We start from the raw sequence: 15,671 nt of genomic DNA on the forward strand, positions 1-15,671 counted from the left end.
CAAATTTCTAATGGAAACAAGGGCAAGCGGTTGGATAGTATACTGAATGCAAACAATTTATTCAAGGACAAAATTTACTGCCTCCCTTGGTGTTGTGTTTATTAGTTTATTGTTTTTTGCACACAATTGTATGCTCCGCGCTAATCATCGTCTAAATCAACTCTTGCCCCTCTATCTCCCACTCGCTCTCAAAACATAAATTAAAAATTTTCTTTTTTCATTGCAATGGGCTTACTAAATAAGTTTGTCTGAAATTCAGGTTGCAAAAGAAATTTTTAAATTTGAAGCGCCGATTCCTGAAAGAATTCAAACATTTTTCGATTTTGGCTTTATTTCCTTCTCATGTGCGTTTGTCATTTTCTTTATCTTAGAAATTCTCAGTCATTGATAAAAAAAACTTTTTTAAAGTTTTGTCCTAAATTACAGAAGTTTCTAAAAAAAAAAAAAAAAAATAAATATATATATATATATATATACATATATATCTCAGATTTAAAAAAAAAAACTAGGAACTGGGCAGTATAAATTAGACATGTTATCTTGCAATAGTAAAATTACTTATAATAATAAAAAAAAATTTGGGTACTTTTGAACGAGTCCCTCAATCCAAAATTTATTACACGCTTTATAAAGTATAGTACGGTCAATGGATGAAAGTGATATATTTTTTCATTGCATTTTAGTTGTTGATCCTGAAAAAGCTTTTGGATCCAATTCGAGATCAATACATCATATGGTTTGGAATCACAAGTTCTATGTTTTCATAAAAGTTTCGTATGATTTCGCCGACCCCTATAAATGTTTTTGTTTCGTTCCGCATATAGAGAGCTGTACTTCTCATTAGTTAAAATGAATTTGGCGAGTGCTTCAAAATCGAATCTCGAAATAAAGAAAATGAACATAAACAAATAAATAAAAAGTCAATTATTATAATTTTATTTACATAAAATTCGTTGTACGTGCAATCAATTTTAAGTATGCATAAGCTTTGTTTCGTTTAACATCCGTTTCATTTTGCCAGCAGTTAACAATTGAAAATTAATTACGTTGAAAAAACGTGGCAACAGGGCAAAATATTTATAATGGGATGGCAACTTGTCATTGCCGCGCCAGTTGACAGCTGTTTTAAAAGCAATCTTTGAAGTATAAGTCAATGATATAAAAATTGAAATGAAGAATGCCAACCAACGGCCTTTGACTTTTTTTTCTTTTTTTCCGATTTAATGATAGCTAAGAATTCGGATCGGTCGGAGCTTTAATTGCTAGAAAAAGAAAAAAAAGAATTTTGCAAATTAGTTTTCTAGTGAAAATTGATATTAACTGCAGTTCTACACAATTTGGAGAAGAGCGAACAGAATTCACTGGGAAATTTTGTTTGATTTGCGCAATCTAAACGGGCATCGAATATGAGTGCATTTGAAGTGAGTTGATATTGCATCCACCATTGTATATATATTTAGGCTTTCTAATCTTCAAATTTTATTTGAAATATACAATTATTTTTTGGCTTTTTTTTTTTTGTTTTCTTTGTAAAATTTCAGGTTAAAATGACACCAGTACGGTCTAAAGGCGATAGGCGCTCAGAGTGTCGCGAATCTACCGATGTTGTAATGGCGCCCTTTTCTGGCAAATCCATTGTGTTGTTTGAGGATGTGCCTGTGTCAAAAATTGCTAGGCGTACTATGCGGATAATTAATCCTTCAGATGATGAAATCAAAGTAAGTGCACTTATGTCGTTGCTTGCATTCCCTTATGCTTCTTTTTTTTTTTTTTTTTTTTGTCGTCTGCTTAAATGCTCTTTAGTCCTTTTGTGATGAAATTACCGCGAATACGTAACTGATAATCAACCAAATACCAAACACCGTTCATTTTATTGGTCTAACAGTAATCGTGAATTAAATAGCAACAGCAAAAACAAAAGAAATTATATTCAATTTGAGTAGAATTTTTTTGATGACTATTTTGATGTTTGAAAAAAATTGTAAAGATTGCAAGGAAACGGATTAAGTTCATAATCGGGCGAATGCATGCTTCTTGCATACATGAACGGTAGCCAGTAACCTGCATAGGAAGTAAAATTATATTTTATTAACATTGCTTAAGTTATTCGTTCGCGATCTTTTGATTAGATTGTAAATCGATCGCTCTCATTTGACCGACATGAATAGACAAAAGCTGCCAGTCTGTATACGTAAATGTAAATATAAATCCTAGCAGTTGGAACGCCAAGCTTATTAAATGCTAAATAGGATGTACAATGTAAGCTGCTTATATTTGAAATGTTGCAAGCACATTAACACAAATATTACATTCTAGGGAGAGAGAATAACAAAAAAAAAAAAAAAAATAGCTGACAAAAAAAGATATGTGCGTGTACATATATATATATATATATATATATCAATGAAACACATATTCAAATTCGCCAGCAAAATATGAATCCACCTAACAACGGTCATATCTTTTTTTGTCAACTATTTTTTTTCTGATCCCTCCTTAGAACGTACCAATTGTTTTATATATATATATAGCACATACAGCATTTAGCATAGCTTTGGTAATCCCGGTCTTTATAACAACTTCTGGTGGAATAGTTTTTACGAGTCTTGCAAGTTTTTGGCAGATATCTTCAATATAAATTGTAAATTGTTGAGTGTCTTATTTTATTTTGTTGTTTGTGTTTAGTATGACACATAATATAAAATTCGTTACTTTAAAACAATATTTTCATTAAACATCCTTGGAGCTTTTAGAACACACTTAAAGCACATTTTTCAGCTTATTTACTATGAGCGTATAAATCAAGTGTAAATGCTACGAATTTTAAGAATCTTTTTTAAATTATTTCGCGTGATTTGAAAGACAAACGACGGACGAGCAGAGATATGATGAGTATAAACACTTGATTAGTTGATAATGATTTTCGAAGAACGAAAAAGTACGTCCCTACTTATTACTCTTGATAGAAAGTGTTGATCAAGTACGTGTTCGTTTCTAAAGTCAAACAGGCCGTGCCATTGTATTTTGTGTTTGTGTAATCACCTTCTCTACGCAGCCAATGTTTCGCTTTTTTAGGCGCGTGATGCATTAGAAAGTATAATGAAAATTTCAGCTTGAAAGGATTTAAGAATGTCTTAAAAACAACAATTATTTAAAATTCAAAAGGATTTTTTCTCTTCCAAATATTATCACTCACTCTAAACTAATTACTTTGCAAATTACGTAGCCATTGTGTACGGAATCCACCCACCGATCAGGTGATCTTCTCTAATACTGTGTTACAACGCATATACATATTTTTCCACAAACTATAAAGCATAACCGACACGTATCCAGATGTTATTCACACTTGAATGACTAATCTCATCTTACCTAGGTATTTAGATGGTCCGTAGTAGAAACGCGTGAGGACAATGTTCTGTGCGCATAAGCGTTTTATTTTTGCACATAAGCATACGTGTTGGAGGTTTAAAATATTTCTTGCCCGTTTGCTTATTTTGAAAATGCAGCATCCTGGGAGCGATGTACAATTCACCTGTAAAGAGGTAGTATTTATGCTGCTTCGAAAAGTGCACGTCAGCGATGGAAATGTCTGATTGAGTGATTCGTGATTGATTGGACCGGTTGATGATCACCGAAATGGCGCAATGACCCTCTTCTGGTACAGCTGCGCCCTTGGTGTAAAAATTCGCCACGGCTCAATCACTGTGGTGGACTATCTTTTACATATTATATAAATGGTATTCTTACGTCTTGATGAGGAATTCGTTAAGGATTTGATCTATCGCCATGACCTCCCTGTGATACAGTTTCACTCTTGATGTATAAATTCGCCGCGGTTTTGATGAAATTTGTAGATAAGAGATTATGTGCAATGTTTTATAGTAAGCCCTTAATGTATTAATTTCAAACTTCATCCTTCACGACACAATGTATTATCTGCCTACAAATGCGTTCATTTTGAAATACATGGTAGACACCACGACGTGGTGGATTAATTGTTTCTTAGTTGGAGAGTAGAATGCGACGACCTAAGTGAATTAATTTTTTCTTTAACGATCTCTATTAGTTGAAAGATAAATATTATCCCATTAAATAAAAGCAAGGGGCGGTAAATGTGATGGTGGATGTGTGAGAATATAACTTTCTCACTCGTTTTTTTTTATTGATGGTGTTCTGAATATGCGCGAATATGCCACTTTCTGTATTTTTATTTATTTTTTTATTGGCTTAGTTTGGATATTTGCGAGTTTCAAAAAAAAAAAAAAAAGTAAAAAAATCATATTCGGTTGTAACCGAGTCTTTTATACCCATCAACATTATTCTGATAAATGGCCAAAGAGTAGATGTGCAAAATTTTCATGCTCTATAATATGGAGTGGGCGCAGGCGATTTTCTCTATTTTCAAAATAGAAGTGTTTGTCGTATGGGCATTTGGATGTTGTAGGCGCGTCCTTTGAAAAGTTTAGGTCAATTGCGAATATTTTTGAAAATTTTTAGGCGATATCTTTATTTTCATTATGAGGTGAATGGTTGCTGCAAATACTACAAAGTTACGCAAACAGACAGATGGACAGACGAACAGGCGGATATGTTTAGTTGCATTCCAAATTTGAAACTGATCAAGAAAAGCAAATTTATAATAATTAAAAACAATTTATTATATTGTGAATTTTCTCCGTTTGAGGTGAGCGTTAGCAAATCTGTTAATCCTGGACTTAACATTTCATTGGAGTGGTTAGAAAACACTGTACCAGCACAAAATGACATCACAATGGAATTGACATGGAAACCACAAATGGATATTTCTTCTAGAGAAACTCTACAATTTACTGATAATCGTAATTTTCACAAAGATGTTTTCATTATATTAAAATCTAAAGCATCTAAGCCGATAAAAGTAAGTTTACAAGAGTGTCTTTGCAGAGAATATAATTATACATATATATATTTTATTACACGTATAGAATGTTCATAAATATCCTAACATGTTATCGGGAGCCACATCGCTGGCGAAAGCATTACGTTTAAAATCGCCCACGAGTGGAGTTAACAAAAACACTAAATTAACCGCTCAACAAAAACAGTTGCAGAAGAAACATTTCGCAGCAACGGAAAGATCTGACAAACATCCTATAAAGACGCAGCTCAAATGGAAACACGGTCCTTTCCAAGTACGTGATGGCGAACGAGTGCACACACTCCCGTTAAAGGAGTGTAACAAGTCCTCTGCTATTCCGTCTAAGAGTCGTCCACCTGTTATTGTTGTCACAAAGACCAGTGATTTTAAAGAGAATGTTATCCCACTGGAAGATTCATTTAAGGTTTTAAATATGATGAACGAACTACAATTTTCTCCAGTTGGTGAAAAGTTAGCCGTATCTCAGATAAGTAAACCCAGCAACTTGGCTAAAATATCAACTCCGTTATGTTACCAGACATCAGTTAGTGGAGAAGCAGAGCACAAATTAAAGCCCAGATGTTTAACGTCCGATTTATCTGAAGCGGAATGTGTTAATATCCACGAAGATATTCCGAATGAAATTGAAAGAGTTCCAAGTGGCACAATAATAAATAAAACATTTGATATATTGCAGAGAAGTTTTGAGTTTCCCATTGATTGTTTAAACGTCACTTCTGGAGAATCTCCTGATTTACTTGATAAAACCTCAATTGTTATTCCTACACCAGGACCGCTTGCGGTTATAGAGGAAGAGGATATAAATCTAACCATTCCAACGGCATTAACGAAACACTCAAACCTTCCGAACTCTGAAGACCTGTCCAGTACATCTGCTCGAAAGACTGCGGTGGAGGATCGTATGCGCGACATAAGATTGGTGGGAAAGCCGCTACGCAAATTCTCCGAATCTATGATGAACTTGCAAAGCAAATCAGCACAACGTAGCTTCTTAACGCAAGGTTCTTTACCAAATCTCAATGATATGGAAACAATAGGGGATTTTGAGAAAAATCGATATTTCAAGCAAAGTACTTCACGCAAGGGGAGCCTTAATACTCTCAGTATTCGACAAAGCTGTACAGCATCTCCAAAGAGAGGGCTCGACGAGTTAAATCTAGTTTCGCATCCAGAAGTACTCTTCGATCAACATGAAATCTTAGCACAGTCAAGTCGTTTTAATTTAAATGAGATTGGAATGAAACAATGTAGTAACAGTCCCATTGCTATTGACACGCAAACACGAAACGTGCATAGAAATATAAGAGAATTGACAACACCAAGATCCACTAAAACGAGTAGTCAGGTCACTACTACGGTGGAGAATGCCAATAATAAACGACGTCTAAATGAGCTTTCATTTTCTGAGTGTTCCAATCTAGATTCGATCGCTGGATCTAACAATGAGAAAAGCAGTAAAAGCAGAATTAAAACTAAATCTGGTACAATACGATGCAAATATAAAGGGTTATCATTGATTTATTACTACATTTTTTGCTTCTTTTTTTTTAAATTTAGATTGTATTTCTCCACCTAAACGTCAGCGTCTTGAAATGGATTCTACATTGCATCGAAGTCTTACACCAATCAATGCATCAGCAAATGTTCGCAAAAAAATTTGGGCACATATGAAACCAAAACCAATTAAACTGTCCCGGACATTATCGTTAATAAAAAAACCGTTAACGCCATGCAAATTGAAAACTGAACCGCGTATTAAATTGTATGACACCGAACTACATTTGCAGTCATTTATAAACCCCGATCCATTCGCTGCCACTACTACCTGCGATCCATTCCTTGCCTCGACCATGTATCTAGATGAAGCTTCCGTAGAAAAGCATGAGTGTGATTTTAAGAAGTGGCTGAACGCCTTAGTCACCATACCAGCGGACCTTGATACCGACTCCAATACGAAAATCGATGTAGGTAAATTGTTCAATGAAGTGCGCAACAAGGATCTGATGTTTGCTCCTACCAAGGAAGAGCAGTCAATAAACTACCTAAACACATTTCGTTTAGAGTCATTGCGCAGAGCAGCCGTCGAACTCTTCTTAAGCGAAGATTTACGATTGTCTTGCTCAAAAGTAGTAATTTACGTTCAAAAGAACGCTTTGCGTATACGTAACGATCGGAACTTACACTTGGATGTTGTGACGCAAAGAGAAATTCTTGAATTGCTCTTGTGCTTTAATCCACTATGGTTACGCTTGGGACTTGAAGTTGTATACGGAGAAAAAGTGCATCTTCAATCTAACAAGGATATAATTGGCCTAAGTACATTTATTTTAAATAGGTAAGTTCGATAATTCATTCATCATAATGTGTGCCGACTGCTAACAGCTGTCGTACTATTTTATTTTGCTTTGCTTGAGGTAACATTCCAAGACCCCTATGAGCAAATTCTTGGCGATATAAATTTTCTTTTTTTGGCGACTAATAATTTTTATTAATAGAATTTTATTAATAGAGGGAGAAAAATTAGTTGGAACAAGAAAAGGAGAAAATCTATGTTCGGCTCTGGCCGAATATAGTTTTTTATTACCCACTATACTATACGTTTGTAAACGATATTTGATTGCAAGACCGAGCCAAAAATCTTTTCTCTCTATATTCATCGTAAATGGCATCGTATAATGCACATACGACATGTGGAACGGATAGTTCCAAATCTAATGCAATCGCTATGGTGGGTATGAAAGGGGGATTACATCCATCAACCCATCAAGAAATATTTTGCAAAGCCGTAACTGTAGAGTGTAATAATTATATTCGGTTAACGTAAAGATTTACTTCTTTGATCAATTTTGATAGCCTCTCTACCTAATATCTAACCTAAATCGCGAATTATTGTAGACGACGGGAGCATTATTTGATTTTTTCATTTGTTTTTATTCGTTCCGCTTTTGTTTTGCAGATTGTTCCGTGACAAATTTCTCGAGCAAAAATATTCGAAAGCTTATACGTTATGCGATGAATATGCAGCATATATTAAAAGGTTCACCCTTCAAAAGTTCTTCTTACTGTTGCTCTTTCTCGATAAAGCGAAGGAGAAGCGCATTATTGCTCACAATCCTTGCTTGTTTGTGAAGAAGTCACCCTACAAGGAGACTCGTGATATTTTATTGAAATTTTCTTCCGAATTACTTGCAAATGTTGGAGACATTACGCGTGAACTAAGACGTTTAGGTTATGTGCTTACCCATAAGCAAACTTATTTGGATGAATTCAATTACGCTTTTCAAAATTTGGCGACAGATCTGCGTGACGGTGTACGTTTGACGCGTGTCATGGAAATTATTTTGCTACGCGATGATCTAACCAAACAATTACGTGTCCCTGCCATTTCGCGTTTGCAGAGAATATTTAATGTTAATATTGCCCTAAAGTCTTTAAGCGAAGCTGAGTTTCAACTGAAAGGTGATATAGTAGCCAATGATATCGTTGATGGCCATCGGGAAAAAACTTTGTCGTTATTGTGGCAAATCATCTATAAATTCCGGTCGCCTAAATTTCATGCGGCTGCCCGTGTAATACAGAATTGGTGGCGTAAATCTTGGCTGAAGGTAATCATAAATCGACGCGTACGGCGTAAAGAAGAGCTTAAACGTGAAAAGGCAGCTGTCGTTATTCAATCTGCTTTCCGCGGTTATATCACGCGTATATATTCGAACATATATCGCGATGAACGGACTAAAGCAGCGATTACTTTGCAAAAATACATTCGTTCTTATTTGGCACGTAAAAAATACATTGCGGCTATGCGTTCCATTCTTGCCATACAACATTGGTATCGGGCGAGTAAGTTGGCTAAGGAATATCGGAAAAATTATCTGGAATTACGCGAAAGCGTCATTTGCATCCAGCGATTATGGAGAGTACGATGCAAGGCGAGATTGATGCGCGCAGAAGCAGCTCAGCGAAAACATGAATGGCAAGAGAAGAAACAAAAAATGGCTACCATTATACAAAGTTATTGGCGTCGCTTTAAAGCACGAAAGCAATTTTTACGCGTTGTCTCGGCTGCTATTGTCATACAAAGCAAGTTTAGAGCCTATCAGCAAATGAAGAAGGCACGCAACTCTTACCGACATATTCGAGATATTGTTAAAGTTTTACAACAACGAGTACGAGCTAAGCAATTAATGCAAAAACAACGATCGATTTATCAGCGAACTCGATCGGCTGTCATTTTTATTCAAGCTAAGTGGCGAGCTACGTTGGCGATGCGTAAGCAACGCGCTAAATATCTTGACATTCGTCAAAAAGTTATTTATATACAACAGAAGTGGCGGGCAGTTGCACTTGCGCGAAAGGTAAGAATTGACTTCATCACGTTTCAATATTTTGTAACCGTAATACAGCGAAGGTACCGTGCCAACCAACAAATGCGTGTCGCTTTTACGCAATACCAGGAACTAAAAAAAGTCACTTTGTTTGTACAACGACGTTATCGCAATAAATTATTAATGCGTCACGATCGTCGAAATTATGAATTAAAAAAGCATGCGATTGTCACAATACAGCGCCATTTTCGAGCTTATAAAGCTATGCGCTATCATAAGGCGAAATATATGGAAACTAAGGCAGCTGTTTTGTGCCTCCAGCAACGTGTACGTGGTTTTCTGGCCATGAAACGTGAACGCGAGCACTTTCGACGAATGAAGCAAGCTGCGCTAATCATCCAACGTAGATATAGGGCGTATCGAAAAATGATATTACAAAGGGAGAAATATCTTCGATTGAAGGACGCAGCTGTTTTGATACAGCGTCGTTTTAGGGCTACGTTGTTGATGCGCGAGGAACGTAATACTTTCAGGCGCCAACGGGAACTTATTGTAACTATGCAAAGACGTTTTAGGGCTAATAAATTAGCTCAGGCGGCTCGTCAAATTTATCTCAACGAATACCGTTTAATTGTATTAATCCAAAGGCGTTTTCGGGCCAATCAGATGATGAAAATAGAGAAGGCATCGTACGAGGATAAGCGTACAAAAATTATTTATATTCAAACTTATTATAGAAACTATATGTTGGGAAAGAGGCAGCGTCTAGAATTTGTGCAACAACGTAATGCAGCCGTTAAAATACAGATCTGGATCCGATCTATTTTTCAAATGCGCATCGATCGCGTTGCGTATCAACGTAAACGCACGGCTAGCATAACAATACAACAGAAATGGCGTGCCACTCTAGTAGCGCGAGAAGAGCGTCGGCATTTCTTGAAGACTATACAGAAAATCATTGTCTTGCAGCGAGTGGTAAAAGCTACTGTTCAAATGCGTTCCGATCGACAACAATATGAACGGCAAAGGAATGCTGCGATATGTCTGCAACGTCACTTTAGGGCACGCTGTGAAATGCTGAAAATACGAGCTCAGTTCCAATTGTTGCGTTCCCTAGTTATTTACATTCAACGCAAATTCCGCGCAAGACGACAAATGCTGCAGAAACGCAACGAATTCCTTGTATTGCGTTCCACTACCATTCGTTTACAACAAAGGTTTCGAGCTCGCATCGAAATGCGAAAGGATCATCGGCATTACACACTACTTAAAAACAATGTCGTTCAGTTTCAAGCTCACGCTCGCGGTTTATTGGCAAGACGACGTTTTTGTTGCCTAATGACTCCCGAAATGAAAGAAATTCGACGTCAAAACAAGGCTGCTCAGCTTATACAACGATTTTGGCGCGGTTATCGTATACGCAAACGTTTTCGCAGCGTAAAATTGCTACAGATACGTCGCAATATTGCTTTGCTCAATCAGGCTTCACATGCTCTGAATACGGTACATTCTAAAGTTAACGATGCCGTCAAAATTTTGCGTGGCCGATACTGTGCCTCTGAGGCTCTCGCTATATTAAAAAGTTTAGGTATAAATTGCATCAAATTAAGATTATTAATATATAAGTGGGTAATTATTACGTCTTTTAATTATTCACAGATCGGATCTCGCGTACGGTGCCACATTTGCTTAAAAATCGGGCGGCTTTTGTATCATCTTTTTGCTATGGAATTATGGCACAAGCAATCCGTTCCGAAATAGACAAATACTTGATTATGTACTGCAGTCGCATTATACTTAATTTAGCTCGCTACAATAGCACTACGATCAACACATTCCAGGAGGGTGGTTTAGTAACTATAGCACAGATGCTGTTGCGTTGGTGCGATAAAGACTGTGAAATCTTTAATACATTATGTACGTTGATATGGATTTTTGCCCATTGCCCTATAAAACGCAAGGTAAGCATAAAGTCAAAGCTTACAAATGACATTAGCTCATTCATTTAATTCCCGCTCTGCTGTAGATTATATCTGATTTCATGACCACTACCGATGCCACTTACATGCTGCGCGAAACTAAAAAACTTGTAGCAAGGAAAGAGAAAATGAAGCAGAATCTCCGAAAGTTGAGCCAAACGAAGTTTTGTAATAGTCCGCGGCAGCAGCAGCAATTGTCGCAAAAATTTTCTAGTCACGTTCTGCCTAGTTTAGAACCGGATTATGGTGTTATACGTACAAGCCCGTACACGTTTATCTCTTCGGTTTTTGCTTTTGAGACTGTTTTGCACAAATTAGGAATTGAAATCTTTTAAGTGTGTGTTCTTCGTATTGTGTATAATCGTTTACTGTTTACTGTTTATATTTTCAACAAAATTTTTCTTATCTCCTATCTTGTGTTTTCTTTTACTTTTGTTACTTTATAATTGTTCATTTTATATCAGTACGCATCTCTGAGATATCACTATGTTAATAATAAATATCAATATTAAAGGTTATGCTGAGCTAACTTTTGTAAATAATCTCTCTCAAGTACATCTTTCCGCTATTTCTATCCTTTGTTCATTCATTCAAACCGAATTAATTCAATTTATTTATATCACTGCATTGTTTATGAAAAAAAGAAAAAAAAAAAACTCAATCGGCCGTAGTCAAGTTTGACCCACGAACAAATATTGAATCAACAAGATTATTCCAATAATGGGGGCGGCGTTAGTTAAAACTAAAGTAGGATAAAATTGTTTTATCGTATTGCTGGTAAGGCACAGGAATACCTCAAGGGGACGCCAAATGCATTCTTCAGCAGCAAGCGGAATTAATTTGATCTTATTGCAGAAATGACACCTAAAACTTTAAGAAGGTCCCTGCTTATGTTTCTCATTATCGAGCTATCGTGGCATACTGAAGATAAGAATGATACGATCGCATTTTGGGTTGACGCTACTTAAGCTTTGGTATTGGGCTGGGCTTCTTGTTCGTTGTATTTACAAATAAAGAAGGAAAGAAAATGAAAGACATGGAGCACTAGCAACACAGGCTATCGGCTCTAATATATAAAACTACATTAGATATTGAGTCTAGTAGTTTTGATAAAGTAATTTGTTTTATTGATATTCCGTTCTGTAGTTGATTGTAGTATGTCCATAGACTTAATCGTTCCAAATGCAATACTTCTAGCCAAGGTAAAGTTAAGGCAATTTTAGTTTGAGATTCTGAACTGATATAACTATGTTCTCACGTTAGCTCTTGTGTCGTTGAAACTCTTACATCTGTAAAAATTAGAATAGGTCTTTAGGTTTAGTTCACAGATGTAGCTTAAAATTGGATTACATTCACAAGTAAATATCTGGACGGGTATTGAACATTTTTGCCCTAAGAAGGCTATAGTTGTCCACTTAGTTTATTGTGTTCTTTCATAATTTATAGTTCCTTTTATATACATGCAGGGTTAACTAATTTTCAAATTGGACGTAATTTCGTTCTCCCTTTTTTATATGTACAGGAGAAAATGCAATTAGTCTTAATTGCTTTTTTCAGCATCACGTTCAATGCATGCAATTTTAATTCCCAGGCTAAAAAAACCTACGCTTTGACTTTAAGCGCGATCATTCGATGACTTAATATAATATACGATACAAAATGGATGTTCGCACAGAAAAGGCTTAAGAATGTCTTCGTCACTTGACAATCTGGTTATACCCTACATTAATGGTGGCACAGGTTATATTAAGAACCATTTTTTAAATCGATCTAGGCTTGTCTGTCCATCTGGCGTCTATCCGTACATTTGTGTGTCCAAGCTGCAGGTCGCAATTTTTGAAATATTTTCATGAAATTTGTCACACAGACGTACTCTGGTCCAAGGACGAACCAAGGTCCACTTTTCCAACCACTTGCAATTTTCAAAACTTCTGGGCAAAAGTGACTAAGCAGTAGTATTTCGGCATTCAAAAGTAGTGTGAGAACTTGTGATGTAGAATTAATGTTGCAAACTTTGCCTGAAGTAAGATTGTTTTAGAGATAAATTTAGCGGAAATAAGCGAACTGAATGCTAAAAACAAGGAATAATAAAAAGTTATGAAAAGTAAAAAAAAAAAAAAAAAATTTGTTTGTTTTCTTTGCTTTTTTAATAAAGCAAAAAAAGTAATTCCCCTCCCCCCTCCCCCAATTTTTTCTCTAAACACATTGATGTGGTCGCCTTATAAAAAAACTCTTTTCTACTAAACGATATTTAAAAAAAGGAAAAACAGAAAAATGTTTATATTATGAAAAAAATCAGATTTTTCAAATTTGTTGTTTTTTTTTTTTTAAATTAAACAAATTATATGCTTTGTGGAAGTGAAGCCAAGCTAGTCACCTTCTCGTTGAAGTCATCACGCAAAAGCATCACTAATGTTAGTAATGGACTCGATAGTTAGGTTTACTTTTTATAACTGAAAATAATTCGCCGAAATACAACAGTATGCTGGACATCAAACCATGTGCCGTTTCATTTTTGCATCAATACTTAGATTGCAACCTAGTTAATGGCATTGATATGTAATACTTAGGTCGGGATGAGGTTGGGATCTTCAGGCGTTTATTGTTTCCATTGCAACGAGGGCACATCCAACCAAGTTCGCTATGGTGCGAAGCTTTAATCTTTTAAGAACATTTTCCATACAAGCTGTTTTTAATGTGAATAACAAATTCACGACCGAAAATCTTGCGAATTGCGTAATACGCTTGTGGGTCATGTTATGAAAATATAAATTATGTGTGTGTGTGTGCGCATGTGAAGTTAAATAAAAAGTTTGAAATGTTTTTTTCTTTTGCTTTTTTTTGTCACTGTGTCTTTAATGCAATTTCATGGTCTCCCATTAATCACTTTACGCAAAATGTACTTAAAAGTTTTGACATTATTTCAAACATTTTTATTTAAAAAAGGAGAAAATCTCTTTCATTTTTTTTTTTTTTTTTTTTAGCTGTTGATACATTTCGTTGATATATGTATATAGTTTGCTTAATTGCAGTTCTGCCTTGCGGGTTGACAGCGTTCGTGTGGAATTAAAATGTTTGATATTTTTATAACGACCACTATTAAAAAATCCATAAATTATTTATGCGTGTGCTCATTATTAAGAAGCGGGATTTTTTTTGTTTGCACTCGGTCACCACTTATCCGAGACTCTCAATAATAATAATAATAATAATAATAATAATAATAAACAAGTAAGAACATTATAGTCGGGTAAGCCGACATTAGATGCCCTATACCACTTAGCCTAGTACAGTTTGAATAAAAATGCATCAAAAATTCAATGCATTAGAGGATGTCCAAAATTATATGACGTGATTCAAATTTAGCAAACTTCATTTACTTTCCAAAAATTTGATTATTTTTCACTTTCCGTCACAGAAAAGTGGAAATTCTATCTTGTCTCCATATATAGGGGTTTTCTCTTCATAATAATCACGTTAGGGTCTTAAAAGCAGATCCAATTCAATCCAATTCTAGCTATCGCTAATTTTTTTGCAAAGTTGCTATCTGTTTTTCAAGAGCTTACTGATCACGAATGGGGTTCAAAGAATAGAACCACGCATGTAATTCAAATTTGATCTTCTTAATTTTTACGTTAAGTTACTACCATGAATAAGTTTTCATCGTAAAACATTAACATTTGGGCCCTTTTGGCCTATATAAGGGCTTCCATTTCCTGAGAATCCTTATGTAAGGGATAATCTGAAAAATAGATCGCTACTTGATTCAAGTTCGGTAAGATAGATGTCTCTCTCAATTTACTATTATGCTTCAATTTTCACCACGAAATATCGATAGTTATAACTTCTTACTATACAAACGCTCACATTTCGTAGGAACGTTATAAGAGAGAGAGAGAGTTCAGAAGATGACAGGCGAATCAAATATTTCATACCAATCACGACATCAGTGTACCAAATATCTAGAAAATTGTGACCCAAATTTACATGGGCAGACATCGGATGGACAGACGGACAGACAGGCTTGGATCGATTTGGAAAATGATCCTGAATCGATAGGTATAATAAAAGCTGGGTTTATATTAAGTCCTTTCGAGTTTTACCGCACAAACTTAATATGGTCCCTACCATAAGTAGTTCAGGATATAAAAGGCAAAATGGATGATTCCATAAAACTAACATTTTTTCATGATTCGCTCATTTCTACTTGCACGAAAAGAAACGAAAGATCAATCCCGATTATGGGCGATATCGAGACTTTGCAAATCAACTCTCTTTCTTCGAAGGGCCATCTCTCCTTCACGAAGAAAAGATGAAAGGATATATTGAAAGAGCATGTCTAGTATTTTATATACATTTGATTTATTTAGTTAAATAATTGAATTATTCCTAAATACATTGTTTACGTATGACTTAACAGATAAATGACCGCAATCGCAGAAGAGA

At 35.5% G+C, this 15,671-nt stretch overlaps 1 protein-coding gene across 1 annotated transcript; it reads left to right on the top strand.

Annotated features, from left to right (window-relative positions):
- The first annotated feature begins 1,194 nt into the window (after positions 1-1,194).
- On the top strand, positions 1,195-11,776 carry LOC119640597 (protein abnormal spindle-like). The gene is made up of 8 exons (XM_038038752.1): positions 1,195-1,421; positions 1,542-1,718; positions 4,688-4,900; positions 4,968-6,402; positions 6,479-7,256; positions 7,878-10,834; positions 10,906-11,207; positions 11,273-11,776. The coding sequence occupies exons 1-8, from the start codon at positions 1,407-1,409 to the stop codon at positions 11,558-11,560; spliced, it is 6,165 nt and encodes a 2,054-aa protein (XP_037894680.1). The 5' UTR covers positions 1,195-1,406; the 3' UTR covers positions 11,561-11,776.
- The last annotated feature ends 3,895 nt before the right edge of the window (positions 11,777-15,671 follow it).

The sequence above is a fragment of the Glossina fuscipes genome, unplaced genomic scaffold, assembly GCF_014805625.2.
Source record: "Glossina fuscipes isolate IAEA_lab_2018 unplaced genomic scaffold, Yale_Gfus_2 0, whole genome shotgun sequence".
NCBI lineage: Eukaryota > Metazoa > Arthropoda > Insecta > Diptera > Glossinidae > Glossina > Glossina fuscipes.